Source organism: Protomyctophum bolini, assembly GCF_963924005.1.
Source record: "Protomyctophum bolini genome assembly, chromosome: 14".
NCBI classification, from domain to species: Eukaryota; Metazoa; Chordata; class Actinopteri; order Myctophiformes; family Myctophidae; genus Protomyctophum; species Protomyctophum bolini.
Genome location: NC_137875.1, coordinates 2,142,150 through 2,162,149, shown reverse-complemented (window position 1 = coordinate 2,162,149; position 20,000 = coordinate 2,142,150). Strand labels below are relative to the sequence as shown.

General features: G+C 44.6%; 1 protein-coding gene across 1 annotated transcript in view; it reads left to right on the top strand.

The window, feature by feature from the left end:
* Nucleotides 1-20,000, top strand: part of bean1 (brain expressed, associated with NEDD4, 1) — a gene marked incomplete at its 3' end in the record, with an annotated part of 28,831 nt that overhangs the window by 2,065 nt on the left and 6,766 nt on the right. The window contains exons 2-5 of the mRNA XM_080782090.1: nucleotides 932-1,039; nucleotides 14,876-14,986; nucleotides 17,027-17,119; nucleotides 18,051-18,192. Of these exons, the coding sequence (XP_080638216.1) occupies nucleotides 1,015-1,039; nucleotides 14,876-14,986; nucleotides 17,027-17,119; nucleotides 18,051-18,192 (371 nt within the window). The 5' untranslated portion in view covers nucleotides 932-1,014. The remainder of the gene's footprint in view (nucleotides 1-931; nucleotides 1,040-14,875; nucleotides 14,987-17,026; nucleotides 17,120-18,050; nucleotides 18,193-20,000) is intronic.

Genomic DNA, 20,000 nt, shown 5'->3' with positions numbered 1-20,000 from the left:
CACACACACATGACACACACACACGACACACACACACACACGCCTGGGGCTTTCTAAACAGCTGGCCATGTGCACTGTGACTGTCTCTCTCTCACATCTCTCTCTCTCTCTCTCTCTCTCCATTTGCCTTCATTCATTTCCTCTCATTGGTTTCCTTCTTGTTTCCTCCGTCTCGTCAGAACCAGCTTTGGTGTTTCTGCATTCATCCCTTTTTTATGGTGCATTTTTCCTTAACCCATTCTTCTGACCTGAGATCAGATTCATACGAGGTTTCCACTGGACGACACACACTGGTCTGATTAAACCATTCTGACCTGAGATCAGATTCTATAAAAAATGTCAGTCGTTCTTAGATTTTTTTCAAAAATAGCAGACCTACAAGCTCGTAGCGCGCCACTCAGTGGCGCGCTACGAGCTTGTAGATCTGCTATTTTTCAATAGCTAAAGCATGACATGATGCTAACACCAAAATGGATTCCCGTTCAGAATGGGTTAATCAACCAAAAGCCAAAAGCAATTCCATTTTCATTTATTGGGGGGGCGCGCCGCAAACGCGAAAACTTTAACCATTTCTCGCGAAAACATGATTTTTTTTGGGGGGGGCATAGATCCCCCCTTACTTTACATAAATCCCCCCCTTACTGATCACAGGTGTGTGACTTGAAATTGTAATTTTGCTATAGCTACGTTAGTGGGAGGGGCCTATATGTATAAGCGACTGCGGCAACCGCACTTTCTTTAAATTATAGTCATGTGTATTTTCTGTATGTAAACATTGTCAATACACATTTCAACCAATCAAATCGAAAGACTCAATGTGTCTGTCTCTCTCCTCTGTGTGTGTGTGTGTGTGTGTGTGTGTGTGTGTGCGACTGTGCGTGTGCGTGTCTGGGTGCGTGCGTGCGTGCGTGTGTGTGTGCGTGCGCAGCAGCAGTGCTGTGCGTTCCGGACCACCTGCGGTTGGGGGCGTGTGTGTTGCGATGTCCCAGCGGTAGACTGTGTGGGCGTGGCTTCATGCTCATGAAGTTAATCTGCTCAGGTAAGGAGCTCTTCTCTGATTGGTTGATTGGCTCACCACTGTCTTTCTCTCCCTCACCTTTTGATGAATTGAACACGGCGGACCCTCATTGTAAACGAGTGTGTAATGCTTAATTGGGTCGTCCTTCACTCACAAGTTAACAGTCTTTTGTATTGAGTCTGTGTTTGAAACGTACTGTAATTCTGCAAACTGTTCATACATATTTCAATCAATCAATCAATCAAACCCTATAGCTCATTTCCTTAACCCATTTAGACAGTTTTCTGAAGAACCCCATGTTTCTATGTCAGTGGTTTCTATGTCAGTGGTTCTCAAATATTATTATGTATTTGGCCGCCGAGCCCCATCTGAAAATACGTACACACACACACACACACACACACACACACACACACACACACACACACACACACACACACACACACACACACACACACACACACACACACACGATGTCATTGCACCCTATAGTCATAGCACCCTAGGGCGCCACGTCACTCTCTCTCTCTCTCTCTCTCTCTCTCTCCATCATTCTATCTCTATCTCTCTCCAGTCCGCGTTCTCTCTCTCTTTCTCATCTATAATGCACATCTCTCTCTCTCTCTCTCTCTCTCTCTCTCTCTCTCTCTCTCTGTCTCTCTGTCTCTCTCTCTCTGTCTCTCTCTCTCTCTCTCTCTCTCTCTCTCTCTCTCTCTCTCTCTCTCTCTCTCTCTCTCTTCACACCTGAAATCCCTTGTTCGCCCCGGGGGCTCAGGGGATAGAGGGATGAATAAAAGCCAAGTGGAGTGACAAACAAAGAGACTGGGGGCTGTATTTTGCGTGTCTTAAGTACCAGGTCTTATTCCCTAACTTCAGTAAACTAAAGACCTGGAGGCGTGGTCAATGCTCTTTGGCTATTCTGTGATCACGCCTCCAGGTCTTTAGTTTACTCAAGTTAGGGAATAAGACCTGGTACTTAAGACACGCCTCCAGGTCTTTAGTTTACTCAAGTTAGGGAATAAGACCTGGTACTTAAGACACGCAAAATACAGCCCTATATGCGTGCGTGCGATAATGCTTCGCTGTGGTCAGACTGACAGAGGCGGTCAGCCATGAAAGTCTGGAGCTGACGTGTGTGTGTGTGTGTGTGTGTGTGTGTGTGTGTGTGTGTGTGTGTGTGTGTGTGTGTGTGTGTGTGTGTGTGTGTGTGTGTGTGTGTGTGTGTGTGTGTGTGTGTGTGTGTGTGTGTGTGTGTGTGTGTGTGTGTGGACTCCTCATCCCTGCATTTCAAGGGACAGCATGTCCCACTGTTCCACACTAAACCATATTTAGACGCAGAGATTAACCGCTTAATAAACCCTTGTATATGTCATAAGAAGTAACGTAACTAATGTACAGTTATACAGTATGAGCTCGCAACGTTTCACGTGCGCCGTGTTGTGAGGAGGTCGTGCGGCCATAGTATAGCCCATTCACGCCAACGCAGTGTGGCGCCCAACCTCAGCACCGTCTCCCAGAGGGTTTTAGTGCATTCTTGTCGCACCACCATTGTTGCATTGTGTAAACATTGAGCACTTCCGCATTTCGGAAAACACCACATTTCGGTGTCCAAAACCTCATGAAAAAATACTGACATCACAGCACTCTTTAATCTTTAAGTACTTGAGTAGATGTACTTAGTTCCATTCCTCCAGTGATCATCATGGTCGTCATCGTCCGCTGGCTGTCTCGCCACGCTTCCCGCCGCCAGCGCATCAATCACGACGCTCCCGTGGCGAAGGAAATGAGAATGAAAAAATAATAATAATCATAATTTGCGTTCCAGCGGCATTTCACCCTCTATCGATCAATCCCAGTGGTTTTAAAACCCTTCTCATATCAAGGTCCATTATTTATTTGGCATTTAAGCCTGACATTTAGCCTCTCAGACCCAAAACTAAAGAAGACTTTGTCCACAATGCCAATGGTGGTGCTATGGTTTTAATTTAAATATATCTTTAATGTACATATAATATATGCAGCATTTATCCACATATATCCACATATATGAACCTGAATATGGCAGAATATTGTTCTGCCATATTCAGGTTGGTCATGGTCATAATTTATGGTCATATCTTCTTCATTTCCCCCCCAATTTCAATGAGCAATACATCATATTAAAGGTTACAGTGTGCAGTTTCATAATATGTAAATAACTGAAAAATGACCAGGGCCCCCTTGTATATCAAACCACTGTCCCTGGTCACATATGTGGATATATGTGGATAAAAAGGAAATATATGTCTCTATATAGCTTATGCAATTTATATTTCCATGTGTGGGGGGGGGGGGGGGGGGGGGGGTGTGCATGGCTAATTGTGTAGTGCATTCGGTCATTAGTGTTTTTCCTGCTCAGAATGGCATAAACTATACGATGTTCCCACTAAACTGCCTCCCCCTGGCCAGCCGGGGCGCCTGATGGAGGGGAAAGGAACTGGTTGGAATAACGTGTTCCTTCCACGCGCTACGTCCAACCAGGGAAACTCCCCCCTGTCAGGTGTAAAGGAGCAACTTGGACACTCAGGCATGAAGGAAGCATGAGTTCAAGTCCGTTGCTCTCCCCTTGTCCCCCATATATGGGGACTAGGTTGGTCTCCCCTTGTCCCCCATATATGGGGACTAGGTTGGTCTCCCCTTGTCCCCCATATATGGGGACTAGGTTGGTCTCCCCTTGTCCCCCATATATGGGGACTAGGTTGGTCTCCCCTTGTCCCCCATATATGGGGACTAGGTTGGTGGAGGGTGCATGTGTACGATGTTTGGAACTTAATAAAACATTAATTCGAGGTGGCGCGCCAGGACAACTTTGGAATACATGTGCTTCCTAAATACAACGTAATACTTCCTACGCTTAATATGAGCATCAGAATATTTCTTAAATGTGTTTTCATGATCATATGCATCCACATCCATTGGGCTTGACCACACACATGGTCAAATGACATCATCAACGTGCGACAGGCAAAGTTAAATAAATAAATGTATTATTGTTATAAAATAGTAATTATACAATATGTAGTCCCATGGACCCCCCATTCAACGATTCAATATGTAGTCCCATGGACCCCCCATTCAACCATTCAAAATAATCAAAAAGGTTTTCAAAGATTTTCAAATGATGTTCTCACACATTGTCATGAAGGTTTTCAAAAAATAGCAGATCTGCAAGCTCATATAGCACGGCACGAGGTGACGCGCTACAGTATATGAGCTTGTAGATCATGCGATTTAAAAAAAAGCTGTGACACAACACTATAGTCATTTATATTGCTGAAATCTAAAAGGACACGGCGACCATATTCTTTCCGTCCGTCCGTCTGTCTGTCGTCCGTCTGTCCCTTCGTCCGTTTGTCCCTTCGTCCTTGCTCTCCTCCGGGGGCACTGTGGGGCCTATTTATTTTAACCCATTCAGACCCGAGGACTATTCTACAAAATGTCTTCTAAATCCTGACAGTTAAAAAAAAAAAACTATGTTTCTGTGTCAGTCGTTCTCGAACATTTTCATGTCAAGGACCCCCAAAGATATATGTAATTGACCACCGACCCCCATCTGAAAATCTGAAGCAACGATTTGAGTTAAAAACGCTCACTCTATGAGCTATGAGCTATGAGCTTGTAGATCTGCTATTTTTAAGTATAACATAATGCTTAAAACACCAAAAGGGGTTCCCGCCCAGAATGGATTAAATCCAAGTGAAACAGAAATGCATTTAAATGCATATGAGGGCGTTTATGAATTTAAATGTTTTATATGCTATTTTGTACAGAAATCTATTTAAATGGATATGAGGCAGATTTCACGCACCGGCGGGTCGGAAAATATCAGCCCCCCCCCCCACATCAGACCCCCGTATAGACAATTAATAGAAACCACAGGTGGTCAGCTGTGTGTGTGTGTGTGTGTGTGTGTGTGTGTGTGTGTGTGTGTGTGTGTGTGTGTGTGTGTGTGTGTGTGTGTGTGTGTGTGTGTGTGTGTGTGTGTGTGTGTGTGTGTGTGTGAGTGTGTGTGTGTCTTGAGGACTATACCGTAATCTTCTTTTTTGTTTGTCTTAAAATCATGTAAAACATTATGATATCGTCATATTATGTCTAAAACTTTAACTTTTCCAGATTCGAATACAAATAAATCACACCCATGTGAAGTGAGGGGCACTCTTATCATCGAGAATTATCCGATTAGCAGATTTGCTGAGACACACATGATGTCAATTCTCCTTTCGTTTCAGTTGCACCAAAACAAACCTGAACTTTTATCATTCAGTAGATGTTCTGTGGTCTGGCGGGTTTTCTGACTCAAAACGAGTGCTCTGATTTTCCTGCTGTTTGTGATGTCACAGCCTGCAACTCCCTTACATGTCAATGGCATTTCCCAGCAGATGTCACTGGTTTCACTGTCTTGCCTGTTTTCCTTGCGGCTCAAAAGGCTTCCAACCCCCAGAGAAAACCCCAGACCACAAAAAAATCCACTTGAATGTTCAAAGTTCCGTTTTTTGGGGGCGTAATTGAGGTCATAAATACAACCTAAAAGAAAAACGAAAAAAGATAAAATGAATGAAAAATAATGTCATTTAAGGAAATGTACTCTAATTGTTTATTTCTTTCTTCTTCTTTTTTAACCCATTCTGGGCGGGAACGCCTTTTGGTGTTAGCATTACGTTATGCTTTAGCTATTGAAAAATAGCAGATCTACAAGCTCCGAGCATGTAGGTCTGCTACTTTTGAAAAATCTAAAGAACGACTGACATAGAAACATATCTTTTTCAGAAAACTGTCAGGATGTAGAAGAACATTTATAGAATCTGATCTCAGGTCAGAATGGGTTAAGTAAACCTAAAACACAACAGTGCGTTTCCCACCACCGGTGGAGTCTCTACAGGTTTGCATTGTGCGTCACACAGTGAGAGAATATGTAAATATATGTATGATGTGAATGCATCTTTAACGAGGGGATGATAAATATTCATGAGGCATCCACTGGGTCGATGCACACGGCACGCTGCCATTGGTCCACTGCACAGATTCAAGCTGCAGGATTGGTCCATAATGTGAGTGCAATAATAAATGCAGCTTATGTGATTGGTCACATAATTATAGGCGTCGCAAATTGAACCGTGATTGGATAGTTGGATATTTTAAATCTATAGCTGTGATTGGTCAAACAGTACGCACGGCGGGGAAATGGAACCTTTGATGCATGTCTCGTGCACACTGGAATGTGCACGCACGCACGCAAGCACGCACGCACTGATGATGATGCATCTTTTTTGTAATAACGTGTGTGTGTGTGTGTGTGTGTGTGTGTGTGTGTGTGTGTGTGTGTGTGTGTGTGTGTGAGAGTGTGCGTGTGAGTGCGTCTCTCATTCCACTGAGTTTGGCTTCTATCTTGCTTTCCATTTGCACTGGGGATGAAGGGATGAGATATGGAGGGATGAGAGGATGGATGGATGAAGGATGGAGGGAACAGGACGTTTTTTGAGGAAGCAATCTGATTGGTTGAAACGGTTTCTAGCCGTAGGTCAAACCAGCACCGTTCACCACCTGTAATCAAAACAAAGAATTCAGCTGCTCTGTTCTCCCAGAGCGCTATAGCAAACTCGTGGCTATAAGGCTAGCTAGTTTCTTGGGACATTTGCGGTCGTAGTGACTATACATCTGTCATTAGTTTTAAGGGTAACTTTTGTAGAATTGTATATTCGTCTCGTTCCTGACCGCATCACTGTCGTGGCAATAATCACGTTAAACAACACCCTCTCGTGTAATATTGCTCATAGTGTGGCACAAAGTCACGTGCCATGGGGCTTTTATATCTGATATTTTTGAAAAATCGTGAAAATGTGTGCAAATCTTTGAATATACATATATTTTCTAAAGTGAACATTTTTAACTCAAAGCTTTGCTTCAGGGGGGTCCTTCTGGGGGGTCCCTGGAACGACATATTTTGAGATACGGGTCGGCGGCAAAATACAGATGATTCTGGAGGTCCTTTACATGAAAAGGTTCAGCATGACTGATATAGAAACAGGTTTTAAAAGGTTTGAGCACCATGACTGATATAGAAACAGGTTTTTATATCATGACTGATATAGAAACAGGTTTTTATACCATGACTGATATAGAAACAGGTTTTTATACCATGACTGATATAGAAACAGGTTTTTATATCATGACTGATATAGAAACAGGTTTTTATACCATGACTGATATAGAAACAGGTTTTTATATCATGACTGATATAGAAACAGGTTTTTATACCATGACTGATTTAGAAACAGGTTTTAATACCATGACTGATATAGAAACAGGTTTTTATACCATGACTGATTTAGAAACAGGTTTTAATACCATGACTGATATAGAAACAGGTTGATGAGAGTGAGTGACTCATTGCAGCCAATGAGAGTGAGTGACTCATTGCAGCCAATGAGAGTGAGTGACTCATTGCAGCCAATGAGAGTGAGTGACTCATTGCAGCCAATGAGAGTGTGTGACTCATTGCAGCCAATGAGAGTGTGTGACTCATTGCAGCCAATGAGAGTGAGTGACTCATTGCAGCCAATGAGAGTGAGTGAGTGACTCATTGCAGCCAATGAGAGTGAGTGAGTGACTCATTGCAGCCAATGAGAGTGAGTGACTCATTGCAGCCAATGAGAGTGAGTGACTCATTGCAGCCAATGAGAGTGAGTGACTCATTGCAGCCAATGAGAGTGAGTGACTCATTGCAGCCAATGAGAGTGAGTGACTCATTGCAGCCAATGAGAGTGAGTGACTCATTGCAGCCAATGAGAGTGAATGACTCATTGCAGCCAATGAGAGTGAATGACTCATTGCTGTGGCAGAGAGAGAGAGAGGGAGAGAGAGAGAGAGAGGGGGGGGACAGCCAGTGGACAGTAGAGACAGGTATATCTGTCTGAACAGGGTCATTAAGTTGCTGTTATGTTTCCGTTTGTTACTTTATTTATTTTCATTGTTACTGTATTGCTCGTTCATTATTTGTTGGGACGTTTGGATGTTTGTTGTTGTTGTGTCTGTGTGCACAATGTTGACTTTTGTTTTGTTGTATGTATGTACGCTTTGGCAATGTAGAACATATTTATCATGCCAATAAAGCCTTTTGAAATTGAATTGAGAGAGAGAGAGAGAGAGAGAGAGATGGAGAGAGGGAGAGAGGGAGAGGGAGGGAGAGAGAGAGAGAGAGAGAGAGAGAGAGATAAAGACAGGAGAAAACGTTTGGATGATTAAAGGTGAAGGAGGAAGGAATGTGGGCCAGCAGGTCACGATCATCTCTCTATCTGCCATCCTGAGACACACGCACACACACACACACACACACACACACACACACACACAGAGAGAGAGAGAGGTTTTTTATAGGGTGTAATCTATGTTCTTGTTTTTAAGATAGGTATATCCAATATATGGGAATGAGGGTCCAATGGAGTTAAGAGGTTTTGTCCAAAGCACTTCTTACTACTTTCCATTGGTTCAATATTTTTGAAAAACAACACACAGACGTAAAGGGTGTTCAATATAGCACTGATTTATGAAACAACACACAGACGTAAAGGGTGTTCAATATAGCACTGATTTATGAAACAACACACAGACGTAAAGGGTGTTCAATATAGCACTGATTTATGAAACAACACACAGACGTAAAGGGTGTTCAATAGCACTGATTTATAAAACAACACACAGACGTAAAGGGTGTTCAATATAGCACTGATTTATGAAACAACACACAGACGTAAAGGGTGTTCAATATAGCACTGATTCATGAAACAACACACAGACGTAAAGGGTGTTCAATATAGCACTGATTCATGAAACAACACACAGACGTAAAGGGTGTTCAATATAGCACTGATTTATGAAACAACACACAGACGTAAAGGGTGTTCAATATAGCACTGATTTATGGAACAACACACAGACGTAAAGGGTGTTCAATAGCACTGATTTATGGAACAACACACAGACGTAAAGGGTGTTCAATATAGCACTGATTTATGGAACAACACACAGACGTAAAGGGTGTTCAATATAGCACTGATTTATGGAACAACACACAGACGTAAAGGGTGTTCAATAGCACTGATTTATGCCAAAATAAATCAAAAGCCTCACAAACGAAGTTATGGAGTTATTTCCTCCCAACTGCAACGGTGCTCCACGTTGCCGCATTGGTCCTTTTTCCCCCAACACTGAGTAACAGCGCTGTCGTCTGAAGGCAGATCAATACACAGATAAATTATTCCAACATCACTTACACTGATTGGCTGTCTTAACCCATTCTGACCTGAGATCAGAATCTAAAAAAAATGTCTATTACATCCTGACAGTTTTCATTATTAACCCATTCTGACCTGAGATCAGATTCTAAAAAAATGTCTATTACATTCTGACAGTTTTCATTATTAACCCATTCTGACCTGAGATCAGATTCTAAAAAATGTCTTCTACATCCTGACAGTTTTCCATTCTGACCTGAGATCAAATTCTAAAAAATGTCTTCTACATCCTGACAGTTTTCCATTCTGACCTGAGATCAGATTCTAAAAACGTCTTCTACATCCTGACAGTTTTCCATTCTGACCTGAGATCAGATTAAAAAAATGTCTTCTACATCCTGACAGTTTTCCATTCTGACCTGAGATCAGATTCTAAAAATGTCTTCTACATCCTGACAGTTTTCCATTCTGACCTGAGATCAGATTCTAAAAATGTCTTCTACATCCTGACAGTTTTCCATTCTGACCTGAGATCAGATTCTAAAAATGTCTGAGATCAGACCTGAGATCAGAATCTAAAAAATGTCTTCTATGTCAGTCGGTCTTCGATAAATAAATAAAAAATAGCAGATCTATGAGCTTGTAGATCTGCTATTTTCTATTAGCTAAAGCATAACATGATGCTAACACCAAAATGAGTTCCCCGCCCAGAATGGGTTAATGAAATGCTGCAGTGGGGGATTAGACGAGTCAGGCTATTGGTCCGTCATGTAATGACGCTAACGCGTACTAACGACCATTGGCGATGACTTGTCTTCCTGTAATTGGCTTAATTGTTTTCCCCTGTGACTAATGGATGCAGACGCTATAGTGTCCATTAGCTTAATGACAGTGATTTATGACTGTGTTGGTTCTGCTTTTTGGGGGGGGGGATTTGTTTTCTAGCGTTCTTTTGTTTTTGTTTTTGTCAAGGCAGACAGAGACTAGTATAGGAAACGTGATATAATGTATTTATTACTCAAAATACAGAAGGTCTTCCAAAACATTCATGGCAAAAAAAGATATAACTTAAGTCCAAAACATAAAGTCCCAGTTTCCAAAAGCAGAAATGATACTTGGGTTGGAGCTGCGTGGAGAGGTGCTCAGGCTGGCAGGAAGGCACTGACGGAGGAGACCAAAGGATTTAGAAGCAGGCCAGTAATGTAAAGGAGCAGAATAGGTTCTTGAGTCTTCATCAAATACAGCCATGAAGCTGCCATGACAGTTTGATGGCGTGAGGGACAGTTTGTAGTAAACAAATGGCATCTTTATTGACACACAATTTATTTGTTTTTAATGTGGCCTGGTCATCATGTTTTAGTCGGGAGAAATAATCACGGGACTCCTTCTGTCTGGGAAACCATTCTGCTACTTCAGCACCGAGGACAGCTTCATGTAAACCATTCTGTTACTTCAGCACCGAGGACAGCTCCATGTAAACCATTCTGCTACTTCAGCACCACGGACAGCTCCATGTAAACCATTCTGTTACTTCAGCACCGAGGACAGCTCCATGTAAACCATTCTGCTACTTCAGCACCACAGACAGCTCCATGTAAACCATTCTGCTACTTCAGCACCGAGGACAGCTCCATGTAAACCATTCTGTTACTTCAGCACCGAGGACAGCTCCATGTAAACCATTCTGTTACTTCAGCACCGAGGACAGCTCCATGTAAACCATTCTGCTACTTCAGCACCACGGACAGCTCCATGTAAACCATTCTGCTACTTCAGCACCACAGACAGCTCCATGTAAACCATTCTGCTACTTCAGCACCACGGACAGCTCCATGTAAACCATTCTGCTACTTCAGCACCACGGACAGCTCCATGTAAACCATTCTGTTACTTCAGCACCGAGGACAGCTCCATGTAAACCACTCTGCTACTTCAGCACCACAGACAGCTCCATGTAAACCATTCTGCTACTTCAGCACCGAGGACAGCTCCATGTAAACCATTCTGTTACTTCAGCACCGAGGACAGCTCCATGTAAACCATTCTGCTACTTCAGCACCGAGGACAGCTCCATGTAAACCATTCTGCTACTTCAGCACCACGGACAGCTCCATGTAAACCATTCTGCTACTTCAGCACCACGGACAGCTCCATGTAAACCATTCTGCTACTTCAGCACCACGGACAGCTCCATGTAAACCATTCTGCTACTTCAGCACCGAGGACAGCTCCATGTAAACCATTCTGCTACTTCAGCACCGAGGACAGCTCCATGTAAACCATTCTGCTACTTCAGCACCGAGGACAGCTCCATGTAAACCATTCTGCTACTTCAGCACCGAGGACAGCTCCATGTAAACCATTCTGCTACTTCAGCACCACGGACAGCTCCATGTAAACCATTCTGCTATTTCAGCACCACGGACAGCTCCATGTACTAGCGTGAACAATGCCTTTTTCATCTTGCGTGCGTGCGTGCGTGCGTGTCAGAAACCGACATTGTGAGGACAATTTTGCTAGTCCTTACAAGAAAGTTGTTTGTTTTATGGTTTTAAAAAAAAATGATCTTTTTTTTTGTTAGTTTAGTATAAGAAAGATAATGCAGTTTGCTGTTGATGATAAAATAGGTTATGCTTTCTGGGCTTGTGATTGGCTGCTACTGAGAGAAGGAGGGGGGGGGGTGGAAAAGAGAGCACAGAAAGACAAATGTAGGTTAGTGAGACACACACATCACACATGAAGAACACACACACACACACAAACGCAGGCACGCACACAGATATCACATGTAACAGCGACGGAAAACAGAACACTGCTGTTGTTCCATAATCTAATAATTGTGTGTGTGTGTGTGTGTGTGTGTGTGTGTGTGTGTGTGTGTGTGTGTGTTTGAACTAAATGTAGACTCTAGCTCTAATTATCTGTCACACTGAAATGGAATAAGTCCTCCGGGAGAGATAGAGAGATAGAGAGAGAGAGGGGGGGAGAGAGAGAGAGAGAAAGGGGGGGTGGAGGTAGGGAGGGGGGGCTGAAGGAGGTAGAGGGTTATGGAGGAGACTCAGTCAGAGGACATGACTGCAGTTATGTAACCTGACCCTCACACTCACACACACACACACACACACACACACAGTAGTCTGTGTCATTAACAATTGATTGTTACCGTTTACATGTCATGCTGTAAATACCGTGTTAATACTGTAAAATAAATCTGTTGTTAATACTGTGAATTAATAGACTATATTCTTTGAGCCACATTTCGTCCGTAACACCGAGCCTTAACGTGCTTCAGCACAACGAGGCCTTCAAAGCAAACATCACAGCCGACATTTAAAAAGAACTGAAACGTTTTCAACCAAAAACCACCTTTGCACCCTCCGGTTCCCGTTGGTTCTGATTGGCTTGTAAGCCCGTAGCGCGGCACCGAGTGCCGCGCTACGGGCTTGTAGGTCTGTTATTTTTGAAGAATCGTGAAAATGTGGCTCAAATGTTTGAATATATTCATTCAGAGTGAACGTTTTTAACTCAAATCTTTGCCTCTGAGGGGGGGGGGTCCCCCATGGAACTACATATTTTCAGATGGAGGTTGACGGCCAATTACAGATATTTTTGACGTGAAGATGTTTGAGAACGAATGACATAGAAACATATTAGGGTTCTGTAGAAGGCATTTGTAGAATCGTCCTCAGGTCTAATTGGGTTACGAGGCCACGCAGTATCACCTTTGGGCCCGCTTCACACAATGTTACCTCTCTCTCTCCCTCTCTCTCTCTCTCTCTCTCTCTCTGTGTGTCTATGTCTCTCTCTCTCTCTGTGTGTGTCTATGTCTCTATCTCCTTCTCCCTCTCTCTCTCTCTCTCTCTCTCTCTCTCTCTCCCTCTCTCTCTCTCTCTGTGTCTCTCTCTCTCTGTGTCTATGTATCTCTCTCTCTCTCTCTGTGTCTCTCTCTCTCTGTGTCTATGTATCTCTCTCTCTCTCTCTGTGTCTATGTATCTCTCTCTCTCTCTCTGTGTGTGTCTCTATGTCTCTCCGTCTCTCTCTCTGTGTGTCTATGTCTCTATCTCCTCTCTCTCTCTCTGTTTCTCTCTCTCTCTCTGTGTCTCTCTCTCTCTGCAGTGAGCTCCAACCAGTCTCATGGGGAGTACCCAGACTGTAATGTCTCTCTGTGTCTCTATGTCTCTCTCTCTCTCTCTCTCTCTCTCTCTGCAGTGAGCTCCAACCAGTCTCATGGGGAGTACCCAGACTGTAATGTCTCTCTGTCTCTCTCTCTCTCTCTCTCTCTGCAGTGAGCTCCAACCAGTCTCATGGGGAGTACCCAGACTGTAATGTCTCTCTGTGTCTCTCTCTCTCTCTGCAGTGAGCTCCAACCAGTCTCATGGGGAGTACCCAGACTGTAATGTCTCTCTGTGTCTCTCTCTCTCTCTCTGCAGTGAGCTCCAACCAGTCTCATGGGGAGTACCCAGACTGTAATGTCTCTCTGTGTGTCTCTCTCTCTCTCTCTCTCTCTCTCTCTCTCTCTCTCTCTCTCTCTCTGCAGTGAGCTCCAACCAGTCTCATGGGGAGTACCCAGACTGTAATGTCTCTCTGTGTCTCTCTCTCTCTGCAGTGAGCTCCAACCAGTCTCATGGGGAGTACCCAGACTGTAATGTCTCTCTGTGTCTCTCTCTCTCTGCAGTGAGCTCCAACCAGTCTCATGGGGAGTACCCAGACTGTAATGTCTCTCTCTCTCTCTCTCTCTCTCTCTCTGCAGTGAGCTCCAACCAGTCTCATGGGGAGTACCCAGACTGTAATGTCTCTCTGTGTCTCTCTCTCTCTCTCTCTGCAGTGAGCTCCAACCAGTCTCATGGGGAGTACCCAGACTGTAATGTCTCTCTGTGTGTGTGTGTCTCTCTCTCTCTCTCTCTCTCTCTCTGCAGTGAGCTCCAACCAGTCTCATGGGGAGTACCCAGACTGTAATGTCTCTCTGTGTCTCTCTCTCTCTCTCTCTCTGCAGTGAGCTCCAACCAGTCTCATGGGGAGTACCCAGACTGTAATGTCTCTCTGTGTCTCTCTCTCTCTCTGCAGTGAGCTCCAACCAGTCTCATGGGGAGTACCCAGACTGTAATGTCTCTCTGTGTCTCTCTCTCTCTCTCTCTGCAGTGAGCTCCAACCAGTCTCATGGGGAGTACCCAGACTGTAATGTCTCTCTGTGTGTCTCTCTCTCTCTCTCTCTCTCTCTCTCTCTCTGCAGTGAGCTCCAACCAGTCTCATGGGGAGTACCCAGACTGTAATGTCTCTCTGTGTCTCTCTCTCTCTGCAGTGAGCTCCAACCAGTCTCATGGGGAGTACCCAGACTGTAATGTCTCTCTGTGTCTCTCTCTCTCTGCAGTGAGCTCCAACCAGTCTCATGGGGAGTACCCAGACTGTAATGTCTCTCTCTCTCTCTCTCTCTCTGCAGTGAGCTCCAACCAGTCTCATGGGGAGTACCCAGACTGTAATGTCTCTCTGTGTCTCTCTCTCTCTCTCTCTCTCTGCAGTGAGCTCCAACCAGTCTCATGGGGAGTACCCAGACTGTAATGTCTCTCTGTGTGTCTCTCTCTCTCTGCAGTGAGCTCCAACCAGTCTCATGGGGAGTACCCAGACTGTAGGAGTGACAGGGAGTCCGGCGGGGACGCCTCGCTGCTGGTGTCGCCCCTGGTGGTGGCAGGCATCGTCATAGGTTATTATTATTATTATTATTATTACTGTCTCCTCTGGTGGTGGCAGGCATCGTCATAGGTTATTATTATTATTATTATTATTACTGTCTCCTCTGGTGGTGGCAGGCATCGTCATAGGTTATTATTATTATTATTATTATTACTGTCCCTCTGGTGGTGGCATGCAGGCATCGTCATAGGTTATTATTATTATTACTGTCCCTCTGGTGGTGGCAGGCATCGTCATAGGTTATTATTATTACTGTCTCCTCTGGTGGTGGCAGGCATCGTCATAGGTTATTATTATTATTATTATTATTATTATTACTGTCCCTCTGGTGGTGGCAGGCATCGTCATAGGTTATTATTATTATTATTATTATTATTATTACTGTCCCTCTGGTGGTGGCAGGCATCGTCATAGGTTATTATTATTACTGTCTCCTCTGGTGGTGGCAGGCATCGTCATAGGTACAGTATTATTATTATTATTATTATTATTACTGTCCTCTGGTGGTGGCAGGCATCGTCATAGGTACAGTATTATTATTATTATTATTATTATTACTGTCCTCTGGTGGTAGCAGGCATCGTCATAGGTTATTATTATTATTATTATTATTATTATTATTACTGTCCCTCTGGTGGTGGCAGGCATCGTCATAGGTTATTATTATTATTATTATTATTATTACTGTCCCTCTGGTGGTGGCAGGCATCGTCATAGGTTATTATTATTATTATTACTGTCCCTCTGGTGGTGGCAGGCATCGTCATAGGTTATTATTATTATTATTATTACTGTCTCCTCTGGTGGTGGCAGGCATCGTCATAGGTTATTATTATTATTATTATTATTATTATTATTACTGTCCCTCTGGTGGTGGCAGGCATCGTCATAGGTTATTATTATTATTACTGTCCCTCTGGTGGTGGCAGGCATCGTCATAGGTACAGTATTTTACCATCCATCTTCAACCGCTTATCCGTAGTTGGGTCGCGGGGGAAACAGCTCCACCAGAGTGCTCCAGACTTCCCTCTCCAGAGCAACATTAGTGACTTCCTCCTGGGGGGATCCCGAGACGTTCCAAGGCCAGTGAGTCGATGTGTTTCCTCCAACTGTGCCTTGGTCTGCCCCCGGGGGTCTCCTCCCAGTGGGACGTGATCCTTGGTCTGCCCCCGGGGGTCTCCTCCCAGTGGGACGTGATCCTTGGTCTGCCCCGGGGTCTCCTCCCAGTGGGACGTGGTCCTTGGTCTGCCCCCCGGGGGTCTCCTCCCAGTGGGACGTGATCCTTGGTCTGCCCCGGGGTCTCCTCCCAGTGGGACGTGGTCCTTGGTCTGCCCCGGGGTCTCCTCCCAGTGGGACGTGGTCCTTGGTCTGCCCCGGGGTCTCCTCCCAGTGGGACGTGATCCTTGGTCTGCCCCGTTGTCTCCTCCCAGTGGGACGTGGTCCTTGGTCTGCCCCGGGGTCTCCTCCCAGTGGGACGTGGTCCTTGGTCTGCCCCGGGGGTCTCCTCCCAGTGGGACGTGGTCCTTGGTCTGCCCCGGGGGTCTCCTCCCAGTGGGACGTGATCCTTGGTCTGCCCCGGGGTCTCCTCCCAGTGGGACGTGATCCTTGGTCTGCCCCGGGGGTCTCCTCCCAGGGACGTGCCTCGAGGGGAGGGGAGGGGAGGGGAGGTTGAGAGGAGAGGAGAGGGGAGGAGAGGAGAGGAGGGCATGTTGCATTTCTTTCACCATGTAGTAAAAACGCTGCATTCGTTGGCCTGGAGAGGGCAGTTGTTTTACAGACGGGTAAAAGAGGCAGGGGCAGAAGCCCCCTTTGATGTCTATGTGTGCACATCTCTGATGAGTAAATTGTTATGATTTGCTCGATACACTTTTCGGCCCCCCTTTTTTAGGGGGGGGGGGGGCATACATGCGAATGGAGTCCGACTGGTTACAGGACTAAAGCGTTGACAGACAACCCATTGAATGATGCATGATGATAAGGGGCGCCCCTCACTTCACACAAGTGTGATTTTTTTGTCATTTTTTTGGGGCTTGACCATATATGGTCGTAGGTCTGGTCCTCTTCCTGTCCTGTGTTACCATCATCGTGGGCAGTCTACGCAAAGACAGCCGCCTCCGAAACCCCCACCTCAGAGCTACGTACGGTAAGACCCACGCACGCACACACGCACGCACGCACGCACACACCTCAGAAACCCCCACCTCAGGGCTACGTATGGTACGACGCACGCACGCACACACACACGCACAGACACTCTGCCATTCAGTTGACTTAGAACAATTTGTAATACTTTATTTGTACAGTTACAGTGCAGCTCAGTGTCCTTGAGAAAGACACTGAACCCCATGAGGCCTAGAAGAACCTTCTCCTGATAACCAGGCCGGTTGTTGCCTCTACATCAGGGGAGAGGAGCCACTATATTTCCACACTCACTCCCTAGGGCCATGTATTACTGTCGTAGCAAAAATAGCCGATCTACAAGCTCAAAACGCGTCGCGCTGCGACACGTTTTGAGCTTGTAGATCGGCAATTTTTGCTACGTATATTCGAATTGGAATCCTGAAAATTTACATTTTTATGTAATTTCAAATACCTTTAATTATACCTGTGTTGAAGCATTGAGCTACTAATTTAGACCTGAAGTAATTAAAGCGGGTCATGTTTGCATGTTGTGGAATTGTAAACAAGCTGGAACCAATATTATATCAGTATTATGATATTAACCTGAGGGCCACATTAAGTGAAGGTGGGGGGGCCGCATGTGGCCCCCGGGCCGCCAGTTGCCCACCCCTGCTCTATACATGCTCTCCTCGCCTGGCTCTGGAGCAGAAGAGGTTTTATTTGGGAGGCTCTCCTTGTCTGGGTCTGGAGAAAAAAAAACCCCAAGGGGCTTATCGAGTGGCCTTCCTATATAGAAGCTACCAGTTGAGCTTAAATAACAGAAATTAAGATATGAATAATATTGGTAAACCTAAGGATTTAAAAATAATAATAATAATAATAATAATGATTATCCCTCCCTCCCCCTCTCTCTCTCTCCCCCCCTCTCTCTCTCCCCCCCCCCCCCCCTGCAGCTGATGGGTTCTCGTATGGAGGTTCTTTAGGAGACCTGAGGTCTACGTGTCTGGAGGACTTTCCTGCTGCGTTGGACTTTGACTCCTTCACTGAGACTCTGTCCCAGTCCAACACCATGCAGTACCAGGACTCACCACCACGGTACACACACACACACACACACACACACACACACACACACACACACACACACACACACACACACACACACAATTCAATTCAATTCAAAGGGCTTTATTGGCATGAGAAAACATACGTTTACATTAATGCCAAAGCAGAAAGAACAATACAACAATACAGCAATACAATCAAAACAAAAATTATGTACTTTGAAGGTCAGAATCTTAAATAGATCAACTTCTTATGTACCAAGATCACTCGATGCAGGTATAGTGAATATACACAATGATTAGTCTTTAGGGTGGTTGTGTTCCATTTGATATCCTTCTCCTATCACAGCAACTCACAAATCTTGCTGCTGTGTTTGCACATTGTTGTACTTCGCCCAGCAGATATGGGAGTTTTTTGTCATTGGTCATGTTTTCAAAATCTCCGTGTGTGGTTGTAATCTGTGGGAAGTGTGTGTCTCTGATGTCTTGGTACAATGGACAGATGGTTAGGAAGTGTAGCTCGGTTTCCACTTCATTTAGTGTGCAGTGGGTGCATAGTCTGTCTTCTCTCACACACACACATACACACACACACACACACTCAGCCTGAAGGTGATTTAACAATGACCACTCAGCCATATACATTATCCTGATTATTACGCGGCTACTTTAATACATAAGTTAATAAATTGACCCGAAACAACAGAACTAGGTATTTCCTTGCTTGGCAATGAAAGTATTCCATAATTATTGTCGCGCTGGCCGGATGTTCTTGAAAAAACATTCTTGACAGCAATGCTTAGCTGTGAATGAACATTGTGTGTGTTTAGGTGGTTGTCATGTTGTAAATGACATTGTGTGTGTTTAGGTGTGGTTGTCATGTTGTAAATGACATTGTGTGTGTTTAGGTGTGGTTGTCATGTTGTAAATGACATTGTGTGTGTTTAGGTGTGGTTGTCATGTTGTAAATGACATTGTGTGTGTTTAGGTGTGGTTGTCATGTTGTAAATGACATTGTGTGTGTTTAGGTGCGGTTGTCATGTTGTAAATGACATTGTGTGTGTTTAGGTGCGGTTGTCATGTTGTAAATGATATTGTGTGTGTTTAGGTGTGGTTGTCATGTTGTAAATGACATTGTGTGTGTTTAGGTGTGGTTGTCATGTTGTAAATGACATTGTGTGTGTTTAGGTGTGGTTGTCATGTTGTAAATGACATTGTGTGTGTTTAGGTGTGGTTGTCATGTTGTAAATGACATTGTGTGTGTTTAGGTGTGGTTGTCATGCTGTAAATGACATTGTGTGTGTTTAGGTGTGGTTGTCATGCTGTAAATGACATTGTGTGTGTTTAGGTGGTTGTCATGTTGTAAATGAACATTGTGTGTTTAGGGCCAGTCTGTGTGTGTGTGTGTGTGTGTGTGTGTGTGTGTGTGTGTGTGTGCGTGTGCGTGTGCGTGCGCGTGTGCGCATGTACGTGCGTGTGCGTGTAACAGACGGACAGTGAGTGGAGTGTTTGTCAGAGTGTGTATAAAGGTCAGGGTGAGTTTGATCCAAATGTCAACGACTCTAATTGGAAACTTTAATAATTCACTCCATTCATCCCCTGCAGTGCGTGTGCGCGCGTGTATGTGTGCACGTGTGTGTGTGTGTGTGTGTGTGTGTGCACACCATATTGCAACCCTGAGAATCATCATTGAGCAGTGCGTAGAGTGGCAATCCCCCCTCTATGTAAACTTTGTAGACTTCGAAAAAGCTTTTGATAGCCTAGACAGGGAAGTGCTGTGGAAACTGCTAAGGCCTGCTAATGGCCTACCCTCTCTAGGTCTGCTATTTTTTGGAAAAA